The sequence below is a fragment of the Macaca fascicularis genome, chromosome 3 (genome assembly GCF_037993035.2).
Source record: "Macaca fascicularis isolate 582-1 chromosome 3, T2T-MFA8v1.1".
Lineage (NCBI taxonomy): Eukaryota > Metazoa > Chordata > Mammalia > Primates > Cercopithecidae > Macaca > Macaca fascicularis.
Window position 1 is genome coordinate 184,990,431 of NC_088377.1, and position 24,607 is coordinate 185,015,037.

At 42.2% G+C, this 24,607-nt stretch overlaps 1 protein-coding gene across 2 annotated transcripts; it reads left to right on the forward strand.

Moving 5' to 3' along the window:
* The first annotated feature begins 2,768 nt into the window (after nucleotides 1-2,768).
* PIP (prolactin induced protein) lies at nucleotides 2,769-19,570 on the forward strand. 2 transcript variants are annotated; one of them, XM_065542693.2, is made up of 4 exons: nucleotides 2,769-2,903; nucleotides 5,932-6,037; nucleotides 10,113-10,227; nucleotides 18,682-19,570. In XM_065542693.2, exons 1-4 carry the CDS (start codon nucleotides 2,809-2,811, stop codon nucleotides 18,723-18,725), a joined length of 360 nt encoding a protein of 119 aa, XP_065398765.1. In that variant the 5' UTR covers nucleotides 2,769-2,808; the 3' UTR covers nucleotides 18,726-19,570. The 2 variants fall into 2 exon arrangements, with proteins under 2 accessions (XP_065398765.1, XP_005551090.1); XM_005551033.5 differs by lacking the exon at nucleotides 18,682-19,570 and adding an exon at nucleotides 10,557-10,779.
* The last annotated feature ends 5,037 nt before the right edge of the window (nucleotides 19,571-24,607 follow it).

Genomic DNA, 24,607 nt, shown 5'->3' on the forward strand with positions numbered 1-24,607 from the left:
AGTTTACATTTGTAAGTTTGGATTCTATTTCAAAAAGAGGTTCTCAGATACTGTAAATCAAAACTCAGATTCCACAAAACCTGCATGCAAAGTTGACTCTGCCATATACTGGCTATGTGATCTGGGCTAGATATTTATCTCCTGGGTTTCTGTTTCTCCTCTTGTAAAATGGAATAAAAATGGCAACCACCTTCACAGGGTTGTAATAAAGGTTGAACTAATATATGTTAAAATGTTTAGAGCAGTGTAATGCACACAGCATATGCTTCATGTGTGTTGGTGTCTATAACTCCCTCTCTTTGTCCATTCCTTATCTTCTTCTCATGAGCCCTGTCAGAACTAAGATCATCTTTCCCTTTGCAAGCTTTGCCTGTGGCAAGCTTCACTTATATCTTAACCCATTCCTTTTGGGACTATACACGTTCTCTTCTATAAGCTTCCTGAGTTGTTTACAATCTGATTTTATCAACCTTTATTTGATTTCTTAAACCTAGACTTTTTCATTCTTTATGGCATAATAATTATGTTTTCTTTTTCTCCCTAATTCCTTCTTACTCAAAGGACCTCAAGCTTTTCTCCTAAGGTTTTCAGCTGATTCAATGAGTCTGACCCATATTATGGAGGTAATCTGTTTTACTCAAATTTTACTGATTTAAATGTTAATCACATTTAAAACAAACAAACAAACAAAAATTTCACAGCAACATCTAAACTGCTGTTTTTCCAAAAAGGCACCATGCCTAGCTAAGCTAACAAATAAAAGTAACCATCACAGCAGTCATGGCCTGAATCAGACTTGTCCTGGACCAGGCACAGTGGCTTACGTCTGTAATCCCAGGACTTTGGGAGGCTGAGGCAGGCGGATCACTTGAGGTCAGGAATGTGAGATCAGCCTGGCCAACATGGTGAAACCCCATCTCTACCAAAGACACAAAAATTAGCTGGGTATGGTGGCACCTGCCTATAATCCCCGCTACTCGGGAGGCTGAGGCTTGAAAATTTCCTGAACACAGGAGGTGGAGGTTGCAGTGAGTTGAGATCATGCCACTGCACTCCAGCCTGGCTGACAGAGTAAGATTCTGTCTCAAAAAAAAAAAAAAATTGTTCTGTACATTGAAGGATTGTAGGTATTGCAGTTTCCTGCTGGCTCACAGAAGAACAGCCTCATTACCTTCAATAGATGCTCTTAACCCATTGTCATCTGCCTTCCTCTGGACACTGCCTTTTGGGAGTGCTGGAGTTACATCCTCAAGGACAGGGCTATGCCTTTAAAGAGCCCAGCAAAGAACTTTTCCTGCATTTTCCCACACAGACACTTCCTAGATTCTTCTGCCTTATGCCTGCCTTGGTCAGTCTAGCTAGTGTGTGCTTCAAATGGAAATTATTCAAGTGAGAAGGACCAGGTGTAAAGACAATTTAAATGTGGGAAAAGGCTTGCAAAGGAAGGTCACTGTGACCCTCACGAGCACTGTTCTTGAGTGGATAGGGCATAAACAGGGAAGAAAGCCTGTGATCATGAGAACAGCTGAAGTTTTAAGTGAGCAATGACATGAGTGGTGTCCAATTCAAAGGAAAGAGAAAGTAGATGCAGGAGAGATACATACAGAAAGCAGAAGCACACACTTACACTTTAGCTCTGAATCCTGGCTAAAGCAACATACAGAGGCGGTAACTCCTAGAACTTTGATTTTCACTCTCTTACCAGAGAGGCTCTTCCTGGGCAGCTGTCTGCCATGCAAAGAATAGAAACAAATCCCATAGTGTTGCAAGTTATAGGTTAAGGAACAGATTTAATTTCATAAGGAGAAATAGCACAATGCCAGTGTCAGCAACAACAAGTCTCCCCATCATCCCAAGGAGAGGAATTCTACAACCTGGGTATCTACTGGACATAATGTGGGCTCCATTCTCACAGAAGGAGTCCTTTCCACTGTGGTTCTTCCTATGTGGCTTACGCATGAGACAAGTGTAAGAAAGCGGCCATGTCGATAAGAAAATGAGCCAGCTCTTTGGTGCCAAGAAGTCTGATTTGGGGGTGCCAGCTATTTATAGGAATTGTCTAGAATTAAAATATCACCCTGCCTTGGGGGTTGTGGGGCAGCTGGGGATCTTGGGCATCTGCGGTATATTGCAACCACACCTGAAATTAAGAAGAACTCAATGATAATAAACATCTTTACATCACCCAGTGTCTTGAACTTACTTCCCCATTATGCAGAGCAGCTCAGGTCTTCCCTAGCTCTTCCACCTCATGATGGGTAGTGACTGCTAGGGAAGTCTTGATCATCCTAGCCCTCCAAGAAATGTTCTGAATAGCATTGCATCTTGAGCTCACTATAATTTGATCAAGCAAAGATGTTCTATGCCTGTGGTCTGAAACCTGCCACCACAGCTGGATTCTCTGCTTTCAGAGACCAGGGGAGCAGTGACTGAAGCTCAGACTACACACAGCACTTCAGACAGGCAAATTAGGAGGGAAAAGAAAACTGAATCTGTAAACTCAGGAAAAACTGGTGTATCTTTTGAGGTCCCAGCCATTTTGAGAAACTCTGACACTGAAAAAATAAGGAAGAACAATCTAACTCCTCTCTCAAACGCTGCCATTCTAGCTGAGTGTTGATTTTTTCTTAGAAAAACAAACTTTGGGTCAACAAGGAAAGATCACGAGGTGGGAGGGTGAGTGGGTGATTCACCTCATGGATCTCCCTGGCAGCTCTTGTACTTCCTTGATCAATCTGTATATAAGAAGTGTGCTAGGCACCTGGGACACCACTTCTCGGGGACACATCACCTTCTGTTTTCTCCAGCATGCGCTTGCTCCAGTTCCTGTTCAGGGCCAGCCCTGCCACCCTGCTCCTGGTTCTCTGCCTGCATTTGGGGGCCAACAAAGCTCAGGAAAACACGTGAGCCATGCCCTTCTCTTCCTCACAAAAAAAGCCTTGAAGGGAGGGCTCCTCTCCCAATCTGGAAATCTACATATCTCTTTCTGAGAATTTCTTTCGACTTCCCAGAACTCTAGTCCCAGGAGCTCCCATGGACCTCCTGCCAGGTTCCACTTCTGTCCTCTTAGGAAGCCCCACCAACTCCTCTCACATTTTTGCTGGGTGTTTCTGCATTGCCAGTGGGAGATAAAGCTCCAAATGTACCTACAGGCTATAATTAGTAGTTAGTCTTCATCTAACATGCTGGTCCATATCTTGTTCATAATTTATACCTTTGTTCAGATTTCTGCTCAGTGAACTTAACCTTCTCACACCTTGCCTCCTAGAAGAGAAGCATAACAGATCTGAGTTCCAACGGCAGCTTAGGGCAGCTTTGGCAGGACTGGCTAAAGGACGAGAGGTCCTGGCCCCTGCCCTGTGGTCTAAGATTGAGCTAGACTGGCAGCTTAGACATTCTTCTTAACCTGAAGTCTGAAGATGAATATGAGCACCTCTTGCTGTCATGTGTACTGGGACCTGAGAGCACAGGTTCGGAAGTCAACTTATTGAGAACACATGTGTGAGGAAACAGAAAAACTGGAGCAAGTAAAATAAAGTAGAAAATGGAGCCAGGGGTCTGGGAAAAAGCAGCGATACCCAATCTAGGGAGTTTTCTCTATAGCAGTAGGGTTTATAATGCTGGGTTTCTGAGTTGTGATCTTGGAGGTACTCTCTGTGGCATGGCCAGATATCCTGTCCTGGAGGAAACTGTTCAGAGTTTTGACAAGCTGACGTAATGGAGGCAAGTGTCCCAAGAAACCCTGCGTGGGACAGGTTCAGATCCCACCCCCTCCCCACCAGATGACAGTCAACTTAGCCCTAAAGGGCAGCAAGGTATTCAAATAACCTATGCTAATTAGGGTTATCAACTATCCTGATTTGCCCAGGACTTTCCTAGTTGTAGCATTGAAACTCCGCCCCCCCCCCCCCCGCCCCGCCACCTCCACGGCCCATTCTAGAAAAGACCTCAGTCTTGGGTAAACTGAGATGGTTAGTCACTCGAGCTAAGCTGGTCATCCTATCTATCTGAAACTCATATACAAATGTGAGAGATTTTGAAGTTATTTAGGTATTTATACTCCTTTCCTGTGCACTGGGCACTATAGCAATTGGCACCCAAAAATAGAATCTCTCTAAAATCTAAGATGCTTTGCCCCAAGAAAATGGGGCTATGAGACACTGTGGGCTAAGAAACTCAATTCCCTTCTATCCCACACAATAACAAAGGTCCGTAGCCAAAAGTTTCTAGGAAAGAGAAAGTAACTCTCCTGGCCCTGAACCCAGTCCTCATTAACTGAAGAAGAATATCCGACTATTTTACTTGTCTCCATTTCCTTTCCCTTTCAGTTTGCGGTGTATGGTCTAAATGTAGAGTAGTATCTAAAGTTCCCAAACATGGCCATAAGTCCAAATTTCCTAAAGAGCTAAATAAATACAAATTCCTAAACCCTACCTAGGGACCAAAGAAGGAGGATCTTCAAAGATGCTCTTACAAATACCTCCAGTGCACTGAGATGTTTGCCGGGTTTTTTTAAATGTTTATTATTTTTATTTTATTTTTCCATAAGTTACTGGGGTACAAGTGGTATTTGGTTACATGAGTAAGTTCTTTAGTGGTGATGTGTGAGATTTTGGTGCACCCATCACCTGAGCAGTATACACTGCACCATATTTGTAGTCTTTTATCCCTCACCACCCCTCTCCCACTCTTCCTTCCAAGTCCCAAAAGTCCATTGTATCATTCTTATGCCTTTGCGTCCTCATAGCTTGGTTCCCACATATCAGTGAGAACACACGATGTTTGGTTTTCCATTACTGAGTCAGTTCATTTAGAATAATAGTCTCCAATCTCATACAGGCCACTGCAAATGCTGTTAATTCATTCCTTATTATGGCTGAGTAGTATTCCATCCTCTCTCTATATATAGAGAGAGGATAGGCTGTATATACATATATATGTGTGTGTGTGTATATATATATATACACACCACAGTTTCTTTATCCACTCGTTGATTGATGGGCATTTGGGTTGGTTCTGCAGTTTTATAACTGTGAATTGTGCTGCTATAAACATGCATATGCAAGTATCTTTTTTGAATAATGACTTCTTTTCCTCTGGGTAGATACCCAGTAGTGGAATTGCTGGATCAAATGGTGGTTCTATTTTTAGTTCTTTAAGGAATGTTCACACTGTTTTCCATGGTGGTTGTACTAGTTTACATCCCCACCAGCAGTGTAGAAGTGTTCCCTGATCACTGCATCCACGCCAACATCTAGTGATTTTGATTTTTTGATTATGGCCATTCTTGCAGGAGTAAGGTGGCATCGCATTGTGGTTTTGATTTGCATTTCCCTGATCAAGAGGTTTGCTGGTTTAATGTGATTCTGTTCCTAGAAAATTTTCTCCTAATAATGACTTGAGCTCTCCTACTCAGTAGACAACCACCAGAGCCTATAGGATGTTATCAGGAAATGGCGTGTGGTATTGTACTTTTTTTCTTTTTAAAAACTTGTTTTTGGCCAATGGAAGGGAAGAAGATGCTCGTTGATTGATGGGCAGTTGGGCTGGTTCCATGATTTTGCAATTGTGAATTATGCTGCCATAAACACGCATGCGCAAATATCTTTTCTGAATAATGACTTCTTTTCCTCTGGTAGATACCCAGTAGTGGGATTGCTGGATCAAATGGTAGTTCTACTTTTAGTTATTTAAGGAATCTTAAAGTAAGGTGTCCTAGTTGTTTTATTAAACAAAACTAAATCTGTGCGAAGTAACCAACCCAATCAACACACGAAAATTCCAGGGGATTCTGATGCTGAACAATTGACCCAAGCCCTGTAATTTCCCTCCCTTGCCCATCCGGTGCCCTTTCCCCTGTTCATGGCTCCCCCTCTCACTCAAAGATTGGTCTCTGATCTTGGTGTTCTGATTCTCTCTTCCCACAATCAGTCGGAGGATCATAATACAGAATTTTGAGATCCCCACGACAGCAAATCGAGATGAGGAAGTCACTGCAGTGCTTCAAGTTAAAACAGAACTGAAAGAATGCATGGTGGTAAGTAGAGGACTGGGGGCATGACTTCAAAAAATAATTCAATTCCTTGATTATAAATATAATTTAATTAATCTCTCACTTTAATAATGTACAGTGTACTTAAGAAGACATTCTCATATATGTTATGCTACTGGAGACTCAGAACAACTGTGGGAGCTTGGGACAGATGACTTCTCATTTTCCAGATGAAGAAATTCGAATCCAGAGAAGTCTGGGATAAATAAGAAAGAAAGGAAGAAGGAATAGGAAGTGAGAAAGAGGGAAAAAGAAAAAAAGTGTAAGAGCTAGTGGAGGACGGGTTAGAGTCCTTCCAAGGTCCTGAGCACGTTTAGTTTAGGATGGAGGGAGAGGAGAAAAGAAAGTGGCAACTCCACACCATAGGTTGAGGTGGGTGGACAGAAGAGAACATGCAGGATGTGACTCCTCCTCTCCAGTAAGCATTGAGTGACTCTACTATCCTCTTGACTTCTTCTGCTCCTTTGCTCTGGGTCGCCAGAAGTTGACTCTTGTTCCAGCTTCCCCATCCTGACAAGGAGCTCGTACTCATCTCCTCCTTTTCCCCAAGTTCAGAAGTCCAGTCTCTGAACAAGGTCAGAGGTTTTCAAATGGTAATGTGCCTAAAACCCACTCGGGGATCTTGTTAAAATGTAGTTTCATTTAGCAAGTCTGGGGAGAGATTAGAGCTTCTGGGCTTTTTTTTTTTTTTTTTTTTTTTTTGAGATGGAGTCTCATTCTGATGCCCAGGCTGGAGTGCAGTGGCGCAATCTCGACTCACTGCAACTTCTACCTCCCGGGGTCAAGCAATTCTTCTGCCTCAGCCTCCCAAGTAGCTGGGACTATAGGCGCATGCCACCATGCCCGGCTAATTTTTGTAATTTTAGTAGAGACGGGGTTTCACCATATTGGCCAGGGTGGTCTCGAACTCCTGATCTTGTGATCCACCCGCCTCAGCCTCCCAAAGTGCTGGGATTACAGGCGTGAGCCACCGTGCTTGGCTTCTGGGTTTTAACAGATGCCCAAGGCACACCAAGGCTATGCCCAAAAGACCACATTTTGAGCAGCTTGGGATTAGAGCATTATCCCTCCTGTCTAGCTGCCAAGGACCAGAAGTAAAAGAAACTTATGCAGTTATTAATCCACAGCGAATCTTCCCTGGGACACTGGTTGTGTGTCCTTTGCCTAGTCATTGACCTCAGGTGTCACAAGCATGCAAACTGCCCCCACTACCTTTGTTCTAGGGCCAAGACCCATGCATTCCCCATCTCCCCTACTCCCTCCCCAGACCCTTCGTGAAGGACACCCTCTATCAGGCAGCACAAGTATTTCCTTACAACATAAGTTTCCTAATTCAAACGAGACTTAAGGACAATGATTACATGGAAAATAACATTGAGAGCATGAAGACTGCTATTCAGTCAACTGCATTCTAGAAATATCCCCACACCTGTAAAGAAAAATTCCTGGTCAATGAGCAAAGAATATCACAGTTGCTTTGTCAAATTTTTCTATTTTCAGTCCAAGAATCTGAAACATGTACCCTAATTTGGGGTAGGAGTGAGGCTGAATCATAATTTTTCAACTTTGTATTTTGTTTATCACAAGCGCAGGTGAGAATGAGAATAAGAACATGTACATAATGTGTACATAAAATTTTTGTGAAAATGGTGGTTTCTGGTGGTAATAGTTAATGGTAGTGGTAGATATAATAAGATATGTTTGAATCAATAAAATGGCATATGACATAATTTTGTGCTTTTGTGATTAATAAAAGTATGCTTTTAAGAACCATGCTAGTACTCTAAAATAAAGCAATCTTTTCAAAACCCACCTAAGCACAACTAAAAGGGTAAGAAATCCTTAGACTAACTGACTTTGCAAACTAGAAATAATTTATGGGAAAGAAAATTTTGTTAGTTCTAGTCAACAAATTTTTATTTTTGGCTTCATTTTTCAAAGTATGACTATTTCTAAATTTTTATTAATATATATTTATGTAACTATAAAATTCTTACCACCTAATCCTCATTTTCTATCATTTATAATGTTTTTTGTGACTGGATTTTTGAAAAAGTTAGGCTCGTATTTATTTATTTTAGAATTAGCATAGAATATACCTACAATCGTATATTTGAATATAAAGATTGCATAATCCTTTAAAGCTGAAGGAAACTTGTAGCAAAACACAATGCTTAAACATTTTTGTGCTACAGGCCATTTTGTTGGTTTCATGAAGTCTATCAAACATTTATCAGAAAATTGCTTCTAAATGTATGAAATGCATTGGATTACAGAGAGAAACTACCACATTGAGTAACAGTGACTAACTTATACAAAACAAATTTGTGATGTAGTAACATATGTGTTCCTTTAGCCACACATTAGCTGGGAAAGCAATACACTTAAAATATAGAGGAGTTGAATTTTATTTTATGAACACATTATCTGTGTGATGAATGTTGTTGCTTAGCTTGAAGAAGTACATTAAATTGCACTGGTCTTTGGCAACACTTCCCACGTGCCATGCTGGGCATGCAATGGATTCTGATCTCTTGTATAAGTGGTGTAAATTCTGATTCATGAAGATATGTTGTTGCGAATGTAATAACAAGGTAAACAAAGCCGGGCACAGTGGCTCATGCCTGTAATCCCAGCACTTCAGGAGGCCAAAGTTGGCGAATCACCTGAGGTCAGGAGTTCGAGACTAGCTTGGTCAACATGGTGAAACCCCGTCTCTACTAAAAATACAAAAATTAGCCAGGCATGGTGGCAGGTGCCTGTAATCCCAGCTACTCAGGAGGCTGAGGCAGAAGAATCGCTTGAACCTGGGAGGCGGGGGTTGCAGTGAGCCGCATTTGCGCCATTGCACTCCAGCCTGGGCAACAGAGTGAGACTCTGTCTCTTAAAAAAAAAAAAAAAAAACGAACAAGGCATGGCTAGGCTTCTCTAAAGAAACACCAGGATTCTCCAAGGCATTCTGAGTGAAACTCCAAGGGTGAGAACACCTGAATTTACTGTTTGGGGCTGAAAGGCTACTTGGTGCAGAGTTGCCAGGTAGCTGAGCAAGCTGCAGGAGATGGGCAGACTGGCACTGGGCCTCAGTCATGACCATGAGCCAGTCTGATAACTGCCATACATTCAAGGTAGTGTATGCAAGCAATATTTCGAACCTCTGAATCTGTACAATGATATGTACATATCTATGCTTCTCCTTGTGATAAAATCACACATACTGCCAATGGCACTGTGGTTCCTTGACGACATTCATAACTGAAGGAATACTGAATTTCAATTAGAGGTTAGTAATAAAGATGCATTTTTTCCCCCGCCTGAGTTCACAGACTCACTGGGTGCTATCCACAGATCCCTCTGGTTCTATGGACCCCAGGATAAAACTGCTGTATTAAACGTTAACTGGACAAAATCTTCTGACTCCACTGAAATTTATATATACAATAATCTGGGTCTTGAATTGCAAAGCACTCAAGTTAAAAAGAAATTTACATTCAAGATGTCATTTGCTTATCTAACAGCCAAGTTGGTAGTTAATTGTTTCCATCTCACAACTGAGGAAAGTAAGAGTGAGAGGCCTAACTCTAATCACCAAAAGTCAACAAGTCAGAAAGGAGCACAGCTGGGGCTTGGTCACAGCTCCGACAACAAGGTCTGACATCGGCTCCTACACCCAAGTGGCCAGGCTGCTGTCTCACCAGGTCTCAGAGTAAATGTGATTGCAGGTCGATTCCTGAAAGCTCTGGCTGGTGACTAAGGCAAGCGTGCTCCCCAGCTGGACAGCTGCCCTGGATGAGCTCTCCTTGCCCTGTGGACTCACTTGCAACTCTGTCTCCTCCTGAGCCTCTCCACACTGCTAAGGCAGGAGTTTGAGGGCGTTGGGAGGGAAAACCTTCTGACCTAGACTTTGGCTCCTGAAATGATACTACAACAGTAGACTCCCCCTTGCCCTGGGCCCACCTCCACCCCCACTCTTCTCCTCCAGCTTCTCCCTCTCTTATTTTTCCATCCCTTACCCATTCCCTAGAATAACAATGAGTTCCCCCTCCCACCTTCTCCTCACCAGGCTAAAGTTTACCTCACTAGTGACGTCCCTGTGGAAGGTGCATTTAACTACAAGTATACTCGCTGCCTATGTGACGATTATCCAAATACCTACTACTGGGACTTTCATACGAACAGTAAGTACAGAAGTTGTCCAAGGAAGGAACTACTCACCAGCCACCAGGGAGGAGAAACTATAAACAGAAACATGACAGCAAAACCGAGCAGGACTAGGACCTCAGGGCAGAAGGACAGAGGGGAGGGAGGGAAGAGCATGGGGAGAGCGGATAGGGAAGGCACCCTGGTTCTAAGACAGAGGCACTGTGTGCAAAAAGTTGATACGGGAGACAAATTTGCAAAGGATTTGGGGAAACTGAACCCCAGGAGGCAGATGCCTGATACGAGTAGAAAAGACAGGACACGGCTGGGGTGTCTGAGAGATGATCTCTGTCCCCGTCTTTTTCAGGAACTGTGCAAATTGCAGCCGTCGTTGATATTATTCGGGAATTAGGCATCTGCCCTAATGATGCTGCTGTAACCCCCATCAGTAAAAACCGGTTTTATACTATTAAAACCCTAGTGGTAGCATAATGGAAGTCCAGTCTGTTTGCCACATCCAGTTGATTTCCTCTAAGGAAACCTGGCTGGAATTTCTGTTGTGGTCTATAAAATAAACTTCTTAACACGCTTCTCCATGTTCTGTTGTATCTCCAAAATCTGCCCCTAAAGAACCCCAGATTACCTGAAATTTCTAGAACATTTGTCTTTCAAAGAACATTTACTGAGCAGATTGTACAGGTTCTCACTGCCCACTGGTATGAAGAGGGAGAGAAGAAGAAACTGGGAAGAGGAGCTATGCTCACAGAGAGGAAAAGCAGTGGTCCAAGTTCACGGTAGGGAGGCACCAAGCCTCCCTGTTGCTTGGCCTCTCTCCATCCCACTGCCCTCCAGCAATGGCTCAGATCCCAGAAGACAGGAGTCCTCTTGCGTGCAGCAGAGTCAGGATGGAGTCCGTGGCCCCCTAAATGAGCAGTAGCATTCTATGCTATTCTGTTGCTTGTTTTCAATGGATTGTGACATTCAGATATCAGGGTCCTGTGCAGCTCTGCCTGAGGAGCTCAGGCATAATAGAGGAGTAAAGGGGCAGAGGGAGCCCTGAGGGGCTTCATCCCAGAAGGCCAGCCCACGGAAGTGGAATATGAGCAAGGATCAGGTGCATAAAGTGGGCAGAGGGCATTCTGGTAGATAGGACAGCAGGAACCAAGAGCCCAAAGTATGAAATAGTGGCTTGTTCAGCACAGGTAAACACTTTCATATTGGGCAGGATTAAGTATACGTGGAAGAGTTAGAAGCAGATCTGGCAAGAGGACAGGAGCAAAATCAGGAGAGGCCAAGCGAATCTGGTTGAGAAAGTGGGACTATATCCCCTAGGCCAATGATCCTAAATGCGAATCAGAATCCAGGGCAGGGAAATGTAATCATTGGAAAAGATCATTTTTATATTAATTAGGATTGTAACATTGTGAAACAGGAGAGTTACCTGACCTCCCTCGCAGGACATGCAACAGGGGTGTGGCTCATGTGTTCAGCTGCTCAAACCTCTTAGAGGAGGAGGAGCACACAGATGGGCAGGCGCAGGAGCACAAGTGGGAGTGTGTTACAGTGCGCTCTTTTAGCCTTGCCGTCTATGGACAGCTTAAGTGTTAACCAGCTCAGTGGACCCTCTCTCTGCCTTTTTGCAAGGGCAGAGGGCTAGCGTGACAGCTTTCTGTATCCCAAGTTCTTGTCTAGCATCGCAGAAGAATCGGGTCACACATGAACTTGAAGGATGGTGAATGTGGGGTTTTATTGGGTGGTGGAGGTGGCTCTCAGTGGGATGGATGGGGAGCCGGCCAGGGGATGGAGTGGGAAGATGATCTTCCCCTAGAGGTTGGCTGTCCAGTGGTTGATTCTTCGTCCATCCCCAGCCGAACTCCTCCCTGCGTTCAGACACTCCTTCCCTTCTCTCCTCTGCTGTGCTATTCTGCCATTCATCTGCTCATCTCCTGATCTCCTGCTGGAAATCCTGGGGTTCAGGGTTTATATGGGTACCGGATAGGGGCATGATGGGCCAAAAGGCAATTTCTTGGGCTCAAAAATAGGAATGTCTGTTCTCATTTAGGGCCGCAGGTTTCCAGGTTTGAGGGTGGGGCCCTTGCCAGGGAACCCCCCTCTTCTACCCAGTATTTGTCTGTGTCCTGTCCATATCAATTGATCATATGCTTAACACGCACCAAAAATGTGAATAATTTTATTTACATGCTTTATCACATGTCCTATTTAAAACAATAACAGACATTAAATATTTATTCACTCAATAAATATTTATTAAGTACCTACATGTGTCATTACCTGCTTTCAGCACTTGGTTTTACAGAAGTAAATCAGGAATTTTTATCCTGTTCTTAAAATGCTTATATTCTTCCTGAGAAATAGAAAATAAATATGTATATGTTATTCTTACCTTTATTTATGGCAAAACTGAGATGAGAGAAGGTAATTAATTTGCACATAGCCAGCAAGTGGCAGAGCCAAGATTCGAACCACACAGGTAGCCTGGAGAGACCATGCTCCTAACTTCTATACTACCCGCATGTACTCCCTGACAGTCTCCTTTAGGCCCCTGAAAAGCCTCTACCAGAGAGCATTTCAAAATTGCAAATTTTATTTCTTCTATAAATTATGTGAACACCTATATCCACCTTGATGTTTTGTTTTGTTCTTTTTTGGTTTCTTTTTTGAGACAGTGTCTCACTCTTTTACCCAGGCTGGAGTGCAGTGGTGTGATAACGGTTCACTGCAGCCACAACCTCCTAGGTTCAAGTGATCCTCACACCTCAGCCTCCAGAGTAGCTGAGACTACAGGTAAGCACTACCCCACCTGGCTAATTTTTTTTTTTTTTTTTTTTTTTTTTTGAGACGGAGTCTCCCTCTGTCGCCCAGGCTGGAGTGCAGTGACTTGATCTAGGCTCACTGCAAGCTCCGCCTCCCGGGTTCACGCCATTCTCCTGCCTCAGCCTCCCGAGTAGCTGGTACTACAGGCACCCGCCACCACGCCTGGCTAATTTTTTGTATTTTTAGTAGAGATGGGGTTTCACCATGTTAGCACGGATGGTCTCGATCTCCTGATCAGCCTCCCAAAGTGGTGGGATTACAGGCGTGAGTCACCGTGCCCAGCCTTTTTTTTTTTTTTTTAAAGAAGAAATAAGGAAAAACAAAAATTAAAAAAAAAAACTAATAAAAAAATAAATTCAGCCAGGTATAGTGGCACACACTTGAAGTCTAGCTACTCAGGAGGCTGTGGAAAACAAAAAACAAAACAAACAAACAAAAAAAACAATAACCACCACCACCAGCTTGGGCACTTTGACTCTTCCTTGTTCCAAATAAGAGACTATGCCTGTCATGGCTGCCTGGTCGATACATTTTCATCCTTTTAGAATAACATGTAAAGCCTTAAAATTCTCCGCAAATGTAACAGTTGCCCAGTAAATGCTTTGTTTCATTATGTGAATTAGTTAAGGCTGAGAAATGCAACATAATGAGTGGAAGGTTAAATTTTATAAGGTTGATAGTCCTGCTACAGAATTGGTAACAGCTAGTTTCACCGTGTATTACCATTTGCTTCCTATAGCTCTCAGCCAGACATTTTCCATTTCAGGGGAAAGTTTACTGAGTGGGTGTGACAGGGAATATTTATGAAATAAATCAAATTTTTCAAAAGTAACTCCTATGATAAAATGTGTTTACATTTGTTGGGAGCAACATGAAATAGCATCTGTATATGGAGAGGTCTGGAAAGAAGAAGACTGAGGAGTTTAGGATAAACAAAAAACAATGTCAGTGCCGGGCATGGTGACTCACACCTGTAATCCCAGCTCTTTGGGAGGCCGAGGTGGGAGGATCACTTTAGGTCAGGAGTTCGAGACCAGCCTGGCCAACATAGTGAAGCCCTGTCTCTACTAAAAATACAAAAATTAGCCAGGCGTGGTGGCACACACCTGTAGTCCTGACTACTTGGGAGGCTGAGGCAGGAGAATCGCTTGAACCCAGGAGGCAGAGGTTGCAGGGAGCCAAGATCACACCACTGCATTCCAGCCTGGGCTGTAGAGTGATCCTCTGTCTCAAAAAACAAACAAACAAACAAACAAAAAACACTAAAAATACAGGAAAAAAGAAAACAAATAAAAAACCTCAAATATAAAACGGTTACTAGGAGAGAGAAAACCTTAATTTTTATTCATCCAAGACATAAAAGTGATAGAGATGGAGCAAGGAATGTTGAATAAATCAATGACTACTATAGAGTCATAAGGAGAGATAACTAGTGATGACTTTCATTTCTGGGTGAATGGTCAATGACCAGAGAAATAGATATATGGGAAACTTCTGGAAGGATTTGTAAGAAATTAATTACTGTGATCATCTCTTAGAATTAAGGCATAGATGACTTCATAGTCCTCTATACATTATTTCATTATTTGATTTTATAAAAAATAAAGTTAACCCAAAAATTAATGAAAAATGCTAAAACTGAAAAATATGATAACTGCAATTAAGAACCCAATAAACGGTTTTAATAGCAACTCTGACAAAGAAAATTACATTTAACACATCATATCATGTGCACCATTTTATTTTCAAATGGTCGCAATAAGACTGATAGCTGACTTGAAAAACAGAAACAATGTGAGCCAGAAAAAAATAGGATGATATCCTGGAAGTGTTGGAAAAAAACCTGCTAATCTAGAGTTTATGTCAGTGAAAATACAGATAAAAATGTCTTTAAATATTAAGAACCTTCAAGAAAATTCTGTACTTAAATTATTTAGTTTAACTTATACAATATTTGAACTCATTAGTTTTCACATTTTTTTCTTCATTCCTCGCATAATTTATAAGAATGTAGTTTACGAGTATTTAAAAGTCTTAAATCTTACAGATGTTGTGAACGTATTAAAACAGGCCAAATAATTAACAATCTTATTTGAAACAATAAAATTGATCACTTCCATATTAGTAAGCTTTATTTAAAGAATATTGAAATATTGCTTTGAATCAGTTATTTATGTCTTGGAACAAATTTCTAAAACCAACTTGAGAGGCCACAGCCAAAAGTCTAACTGAAAGAAAAAAAAAATCACCTGAGCATACAAGAAGATACTTGACTTCGCTCTTAATCAGAACTGTAAAAATCTAAACTATACTGAAATGTTTTTCACCTAATTGAAAAAAGACACATAAAAATAATAATGTTTTTTGTTGCTGAGACTGTGGGAAAATAGGTCTTTCAAACGTTTCTCATAGGTGTGCAAAACTAGTATAACACTGCAAAGACTGATCTGGCAAAACCCATCAAATTTGCAAGTATATTTCTCCTTAGTCCAGCAATTCTAATTCTGGGAATTTATCCTACAGATAAACCTACAAGCATACAAAATTATTTATGAAAAAGGTTATTCATAACAGCTTATTTGCAATTGTAAAAGTTTAGAAAGAGTTAGTGTCTACCAACAAAAAAAAACTGCTTAAATTAATTCTGGTTCATATACACAACTGAATAAACACACATGGCTTTAAAAAGATTGAAGGCACTCTGATGTACTAAATTGAAAGTTCTTCAGTCACAGTGTTAAATGAAACTAGTGAGTCATAGAACATTATATGATAAATTTTGTGATGGAAATTAAAGAGCATAATAGTATTTACTGTATAACTGTACACTGATGTAAAGAAACACTAGGTCGGGCGCAGTGGCTCACGCCTGTAATCCCAGCACTTTGGGAGGTTGAGGAGAGTGGATCACCAGGTCAGGAGTTTGAGACCAGCCTGGCCAAAACGGTGAAACCCTGTCTCTACTAAAAAAACAAAAATTAGCCAGGCGTGGTGTCAGGCACACCACTGCACTCCAGCCCAGGCGACAGAGCATGACTCCATCTCAAAAATAATAATAATAATATTTTTGAATAAGTAATAAATGAATGGAAAGAAGGGAGGGAGGAAAGGAGAAGAGAAATTAGTTTAATGAGTTTGAAAAACATGGGGATGAATAGCAGAGTAATCCAAGTAAGAAATGCGTCCCCCTTGGAAGATTCTCCGCAACAAGGAGAACGTGGTGGCTTACATGTCTTCCTGAGCTATGCTGGTCCCCAGCCTCAGGCAGAGAACCAGGAGGAGGGCAACAAGACTGCATAGCACCTGGTATTTGGGAGCTGGCCCTCTCAATGCATGGTGAATCTTGTAGAAAATTCAAAATGAATGGATGGAAGCAGACCTCCCTGGTCTTGCTGTCACCTTAAGGCATCTCAAGGTCCTTGTTAGTTTCAGCACTCTAGTTCTCTGGAAGGACTCTAAAGGGGTAAGAGCACAGCTTTCCCAACTCATCCACTCTTGGACTTCACCTCGCCATCTGATATGGTTCTCCCACTTGGATGTTAGGTGGGCAATTCCATGGGTTCTCTAGTCATCTTAGCTTTCTAAGATGTTCTTAAGACCATATCTTCTCCTGCAGATGACTGGAGATGATCACAGGGTCCTTCAAAGATGGAGTCTGACATCTGCCCCCACATCTGAATTTCCTGCAAGAGGAAGAAGCAGGCTGAGCAGTAACCAAAGCTAGCAAAATAGAGACCTGGGACAACAGGACCTTTCCTAGGGAGCTTCAGGATTGCAGCTTCTACACATATAATTTAAACCCAAGCCCCCCTAGAGGGGCCAATACACAGAAAGGTCTTGCTTACTGACAGTATCTTAAGAAATAGATACCAAAAATATCTAGGCTCCCCTTTTCTCATCTGATTTTTTCATATTTCTGAGGCTTGAATTCTCATGAAACATACTCTATACCCTGTAGAGGGCTATCATTTCTTACAGAAGACTCATTGTACCTGAAGATGCAAACCAGCCAGGGCTGAGTAGGAACATTAGTGTCAAGTCATTCATTCAACTAGAGTAAATTTTAGAGTTGAAGTAACTGGTATTGGTAGAAAGATAAGACACCATGTCATCTAGAGGACAAAAAGATAAGAATATGCATTTCATAGATCCTACAGACCCAGAGCAAGGATTGGGAAATAGAAGTGAAAAAGACCTTGTTTACAAAAGTTAAGGCAGAATCCACTCTGCTGTTCCAGGAAGGTTCTAATCTGATATTGGCAAACAAGTGAAAACAACTGAACTAATTCTTTCCTCATTCCATTCCAATTTAAAATTCCAGCTGAATGTTGACATTTCCCCAAGAAAAAAATTCATGGTGGTAATTAGGGGAGTTTCAAGGTCTGATGATTTTGGTTGAGTGGCCTGCCCAAATGTCGCAATGTCCTCTTGCTGTAGTTATGAAGAATAATTTGGGTGCCTGGGTGCACAGTTCTCTGGGCATCAAATTTCTCCAGCATGCATGCTCTTCAGATTCTGTTCAAGCCCTGTCTTGTTGCCCTGCTCCTGGTTCTCTGCCTGAGGCTGGGGACCAGCATAGCTCAGGAAGACATGTAAGCCACCACTTTCTCCTTGTTGCAGAAAATCTTCCAAGAGGGACACATCTCCCAACCCAGAAATCAATATTGTGCCCCTAGGGATTATTTTACCACTCCAAAGGGGACACATTCTGGGCATTCTCACTGTATGTGTCTCTTAGTCTCCCTCTTTTCCTATTCTGACCCTATTGTGGGGATTACTGCATTCATATCTTATTACTACTTGTATTTTAATTCATTTTTCTATCCTGAGTTTATCATTGGCATCCTTTTCTCCTAAATGAGAAGCATGGGCAGAGGTGTGGGCTTAATCAATAGCTGTGGGATAAGCTTTGGATAAGATGGCTGAGCTGCAAGAGAGGGGCCATGGCCCTGGTCTTTACTGGGGTTCCACAGTTGTGCTGACCACTAACTCATACAATTGGTTTCACTGGAAACAGTTCTCTCTATCTCATTAAGATCTGTGTCATACACCGGGGCTGGGACTTACAAGACCTGAGCAGGTTTCTCTAAGTAAGGAAAAAGTAGAAACATGCTCCTGGACTCCACCTTTTCCTGGGTTTGTTCCTAAATGCAAGGTCTCCTTGCATAAATGTGACAAAGCTGGTCTCCAGGTCTATAATGATCTGCCAAAAAGGAAGAAAAGAAATGACAGATTTCGGTTCCTTAAGTGGAGAGGAGAACAGTGAAAGGGGACTATGTCTTTGACAAGAGCAAAGTACTAAGATCCAGAAAGAAGCCAGCAGGTCCTTAGGAGACATGGACATGTAGCAGACAGAATGTGGAGGAAGGAGTATCTAGCAGATGGAAATGGAGCCATGGAGATTTTGGTGAAGAAGGGGTTCTTGCCATGCCTGGATGTTTCTCTAAGGAGAAGAGAGGCAAAGAGGATGTGGGGGTGGATATATGGAGTAACACGAAACGCATTTGTGTTGGGTTTAGGCTGACTAAACCTCTACTCAGTTTCCCCTCTACTTAGTGAGTTGGACAAAGTTGAACTATGTTGACCATCATGTTAAACTTTAATTCATTGGTGTGATATGTTTCTCAGACTCATAGAATTTCTTATCCTTCTACTAGTTATACCAGTACAAGAAAATGAACTTTCATGGATTTGGGAATGATTCCATAAGAAAAATCGAAAGGAGAGAGAATCTCAGGCTAAAGTAGACCATGCAACCAAATCACCTCCTGCTTCAAACAACATGGTGGAGATTCAACTGAGTATCCATGATGAAGGAAAAGCAGTCCCTCAGTCTGGCTTCCTGCCTTCATCAGTCCACAGGAATATGACCTCTTTTCCTCTGGCCTCCATTTCCCTCACTATCAGATAGGGGCATCTTGGCTGGACACACAGAGCCCACAGGCACATGTCATGCATAGAGGATCCTTATCTATGACAACATTGACTTATGTGCCCCCTCACTCCCTGAACCCCACTGTTCCCTCTGTCCTCCTGTTTCCATCCTCCCTCCCAGGCCCCCCTGTCCTTACACTTTCCCTGACTTTGGGTTTCTCCTTCTTTTGGCATATCCAGACAGGACATAATTTTTCTGAGCATGACAATGCCTGAATCTGTGAAGCCAGAGGAAATATTTTTGCTAACACTCATGGTTACAAATAACAGTAGATACAAATACGTGGAGGTAAGTGAAGAATTGGAGGGAAGGTTGGTGGGAAAGAGAAGAGAAACAACACAATAAAGAATGTTGGTTGTCATCATTGATTGTATGTGAAACAGTTTAACATCTTGCCAAATGTTTCACCTACACCTGCTTTTGTGTACATTAGCCTTGAACCTCAGAACAACTCTGTTAGGAAATGTACATGTTAGCAATTCCATTTTGAAGTTGAAGAAATTGTGTTATGAAAAAGATGAATGAATGGAGGCTTTTAACCCCAGGGTCAGGACTGTAACTCATGAGGGAAGGGTAGGAGTGGGGAGATTAGGAAGAGGAAAAAAAAGAAATGAAAGGAAAGCAATCCAAATGGGGATGAAAACAAAGATGGACAGAGAAACACAAATCAAAACTACAATGGGATACCATCTTACACTAGTCAGAATGGCTACTACTAAAAAGTCAAAAAATAACAGATGCTGGTGAAGTTGAAAAGAAAAGGGAATGCTTTATACACTTTTCATGGGAATGTAAATTGGTTCAACCACTTTGAAAAGCAGTTTGAAGATTTCTCAAAAAACTTAATATTGAGCCACCATTCAACCCAGCAATCCCATTACTGAGTACATACCCAAAGGAAAATAGACCATTATACCAAATGGTCACTTGGCATGTTCATCACCATGCTATTCATGATATTGAAGACATGGAATCAACTAAGCGCCTATTGATGGTGAGTTGTATAAAGAAAATGTGGCACATAGACACTATGGAATACTATGCAGCCATAAAAAATAAAATCATTTTCTTTGCTGCAGTGTGGATGGAGCTGGAGACCATAATTCTAAGCAAATTAATGTAAGAACAGAAAACCAAATATTGCCTGTTCTCACTTATAAGTGGTAGCTAAACATTGAGCACCCACGGACATAAACAAGAAAATAGACAATGCAGACTACTAGAGGGAGGGAGGGCAAAAGGGAGGAATGGGTCAAAAAAACTACCTATTGGGTACTATGCTCACTACCTGAATGCAAAATACCCATGTAACGAATCGACTCATGTACCCCCTGTATCTAAAATAAAAGTTAAAAAAAAAAAAAAAGATGGATTAGACTGAGTGACAATGCTCAGAGACTTCTATTGGAACCGTGTTCCCACCCACCCCTACCCGCCCCAACCAGCCCATGCAATGATGGGGATGAACCTAGGAGACGCTGCTCAACAGGCTGTGGCAGATGTAACAGAAGCTTCAGGGATGTGGTCATTGTGATCTCTCTCAAAATTGAGAGACTTACCATCAGACAAGAACTGGCTTTATATATATATATATACACTTTATGTTCTGGGGTACATATGCAGAACGTGCAGTTTTGTTACCTAGGTATACACACACCATGGTGGTTTGCTGCACCCATCAACCCGTCATCTACATTAGGTATTTCTCCTCATGCTGTCCATCCCTTAGCCCTCCTCCCCGCGACAGGCCCCAGTGTGTGATGTTCCCCTCCCTGGGTCCATGTGTTCTCATTGTTCAATTCCCACTTATGAGTAAGAACATGCGGTGTTTGGTTTTCTGTTCTTGTGTTAGTTTGCTGAGAATGTTGGTTTCCAACTTCATCCATGTTCCTGCAAAGGACATGAACTCATCCTTTTTTATGGCTGCATAGTATTCCATGGTATATATGTGCCACATTTTCTTTAAACAGTCTATCATTGATGGACATTTGCGTTGGCTCCAAGTCTATTGTGAATAGTGCCACAATAAACATATGTGTACATGTGTCTTTATAGTAGAATGATTTATATTCTTTTGGGTATATAGCCAGTATTGGGATTGCTGGGTCAAATGGTATTTCTAGTTCTAGATCCTTGAGGAATTGCCACACTGTCTTCCACAATGGTTGAACTAATTTACACTCCCAACAACACTGTACAACCATTCCTATTTTTCTGCATCCCTTCCAGCATCTGTTGTTTCCTGACCTTTTAATGATCACCATTCTAACTGGCAAGCGATGGTATCTCATTGTGGTTTTGCTCTGCATTTCTTTAATGAGCAGTGATGATGAGCTTTTTTTCATGTTTGTTGGCTGCATAAATGTCTTCTTTTGAGAAGTGTCTGTTCATCTCCTTTGCCCACTTTTTGATGGGGTTGCTTGTTTTTTTCTTGTAAATTTGTTTAAGTTCTTTGTAGATTTTGGATATTAGTCCTTTGTCAGATGGATAGATTGCAAAACTTTTCTCTCATTCTGTAGGTTGCCTAAGAACTGACTTTTTTGAAGTCATGACCTCAATTTCCTTTCCCTGCTCTCTTCACTGAGCATTCAGAACCCCTAAACCCTCCTGCTTTGCCATCTTTAATACCAATCCCCAGTTCCTTCAAGGTTTCTTTAGGCTTTTTGGAAAGCAGATGCAAACAGATGGGAAAATTGCTGAGTTACCAAGAACCCCAAGGGAAATGCAAATAGTACCTGACATTTATGACATTTATTGAAATATGGTGACAGTAGAAATGCCTCTGAGAAGCCCCTTCTCCATAGGTCTTCTTTGGTACTGTCTCAGTACCAAACATCAGATATTTTTTCTTCCCAGGTCTGGCCTCAGCAGATTTCTTCTTCCATCTTCAGAAACTCAGTCAGTGTTTAACTAAAAGTTTTATAATTTGATTGGCGGAAGAAAAACAGCTGCTAAATACTACTCAGTCAAATGCTTTCAGAATCCAAGTGTGTTTATTTGCACAATAAACATGGTACTTTACATCCTGAAAGCTCTATCATTCGCAAAGCACTCACGAGCTCGTACGAAGGAGACAGGTGAGTATCCATGCTTCCATTTCACAAATGTCATGCCACAAAGCAGGAAAGCAGGACAGGTGAGATGATAAACTCTGTTTCTTTGTTTGTTTGGTGTGTTTTGTTTTTGTTTCTGTTTATTCACCACACCAGAGTAAACAAACTAATGTCTCCAGTCTCCATATAACTCCCTCTTGGTTCAGTGAGGAGTTAATTAAAATCATTTCCTACTAACTCCAATTTGGAGAACCTCAGCTGTAGGCTGGATGAAAGGCAACTGATGCCTAAATGCAGTCCAACACTGGTGCCCCATTAGTGCTTCAAGTGCTGAAATAAAGAGTCCATTTCACTAGTCAGCTGATGAGTTAAATACTAGCCGGACCCAGACAGGTGTGTTTACTCCTGCTTCTTGAAACAGAAGCAAATGTAACATGTGACTTCCTTAAACCAAATGTTTAAATTTGAGTTGCTTGCCATGCCAAAGAAAACACTGCTGGCTGGGTGTGGTGGCTTACACGTGTAATCCCAGCACTTTGGAAGGTCGAGGCAGGAGGATTGCTTCAGCCCAGGAATTCAAGACCAGCCTGGGCAACATGATGAAACTCTATCTCTACAAAAAATTTTTAAAATTGGTTGGGTGTAGTGGCATGCACCTATGGTCCCAACTACAGTGGGGGCTGAGGTGGGAGGATTGCTTGAGCCCTCGAGGTCAAGGCTGCAGTGAGCAGTAATCACGTCACTGCACTCTAGCCTAGGTGACAGAGGGAGACCCAGGCTCAGAAAAAAAAAAAGGGGGCGGGGGGCGGAAATACCGTTTTTAACAATGCAGATAGGCTGGGCGTGGTGTCTCATGCCTGTAATCCCAGCACTTTGGGAGGCCAAGGCAGGAGGACCACCTGGCCAACTTGGTTAAGCCCTATCTTTACTTAAAAAAAAACACAAAAATTAGCTGGACGTGGTGGTGGGCACCTGTAATCCCAGCTACTTGGGAGGCCAAGGTAGAAGAATTGCTTGAATCCAGGAAGTAGAGGTTGTGGTGTGCCGAGATCGTGGTATTGCACTCCAGCCTGGGCAACAAGAGTGAAACCCATCTCAAAAAAAAAAAAAAAAAAAAACAGGAAAAGCAAACAAACAAGCAGAAGAAAAAAACAACAATTCAGATAAAGTTGAACATGGTATATAATGACAATTTTTTTTAAGTTGCCTATAATCAATTGTAGCAGTGAATGTATAAAGGATATAACAGCGGGGGGGGGTAGTCCCTGAGTGCCCCCTTCACCTGGGCCTAATGCTTAACCCAGGGCTGCCTCAGCCAGATCTATACTCTCTCTAACCCTTCTCCCCATTCTTCTCCTCAGATTAAAACCAGTATTGAGGCCATTCCAAGCATTAGCTGCTCTTACAGTCATTTCATTTACACTGTGTGTGTGGCAGACAAAAGTTCTACTAGGATCTAACAACCTCTGTTCAGTAAGTGAGGATACTTCCTGCCTGAACATAAGTATCCAGATTAGGGGGACTGCTAGGAGAGGTCACAGTAAAAAGGGAAAAGCAGGAGGTGGCAGAAAGCAAAGGAGTGGAGTATTACAATAAGAGTGAGAAATAAGATAGGCAGGCAGTGTGGGCAGGGGCTCAACGTGAGGGCAGGGAGAATGGGCAGCAACTGCTGTGCCTTGTATATAAGACTGAGCAGTGGGAGCTGAGTTCCAGAGGCAGTGAAAGAGGGGATAAGGTGTGCGGTGGGTGGAGCCTAAGCGAGAAGACCAGAAGTGAAGTGGCGTGGAGCCCAGTGGTCTATCACTCTTCTGATCCCTCTCCCCGGAAGATATAACCATAGACGAGATGCTGAAGTTATGTCAGATGAAGATATGGGCGATCCTAATGAGGAACTGGACAAGACAACCGTTACTACACATTCGTGGACAGCACTGACTTCCCACCCCTAGAAGGTCTCCTTTTTAGGAGAACCATCCCTGAGTTTGAGGGTATCTGGGTGGATGGTAACATAAACTTCCTGCAACTTCTCAGCATCCCCTCTGTGTCTTTTCCCCAAAAACTTACTACTGTAACTGCCCAGCTATCCCAAGAATGCTTAAAGCACTGGTCTTAACAAGAGACTTTCACAGATATGATATAAGACACATGTATTCCATAGTGAATAGGAGAGAGAGAGAAGGCAGATAAGGCAGCAATTATTCTCACCATTTTACACAGAAGGGAAAATGGCCAGAGAAAGTATAATCAACAGTCTCCAGAGGTACATAGCAAATTAAGGGTGGAGGTGAGAAAGATTCCAAGTTTCCCTATCATGTTAGTCCAACTATATCCAGCTGCCCCTTCCAGTGACCTGAAAGGTCAACTACTCAGAAGTCCTAAAATGATTATACCCACTCCTTTTTAACTGGTGGCAAAAAAAAAAAAAAATAGACTCACTGAATTTCAGGTGTACTGGGTTCCTAATCATGACACACTCCTCCCTGTGTTCACGCCCTCGTCTTTCCTCATAGTAAAGCAAAACTCAGAAAGCTAGATAACGCCAAGTGTCAGCAGAGAATGAGGAGATAGGGGAACCATTAAGCACTGCTACTGGGA

Coding starts and splice junctions, on each gene's coding strand:
- PIP (XM_005551033.5), top strand. CDS start 2,809: ATGCGCTTGCTCCAGTTCCTGTTCAGGGCCAGCCCTGCCACCCTGCTC. Junction 2,904..5,931: donor AACAAAGCTCAGGAAAACAC/GTGAGCCATGCC, acceptor TCCCACAATCAG/TCGGAGGATCATAATACAGA. Junction 10,228..10,556: donor CTGGGACTTTCATACGAACA/GTAAGTACAGAA, acceptor CGTCTTTTTCAG/GAACTGTGCAAATTGCAGCC.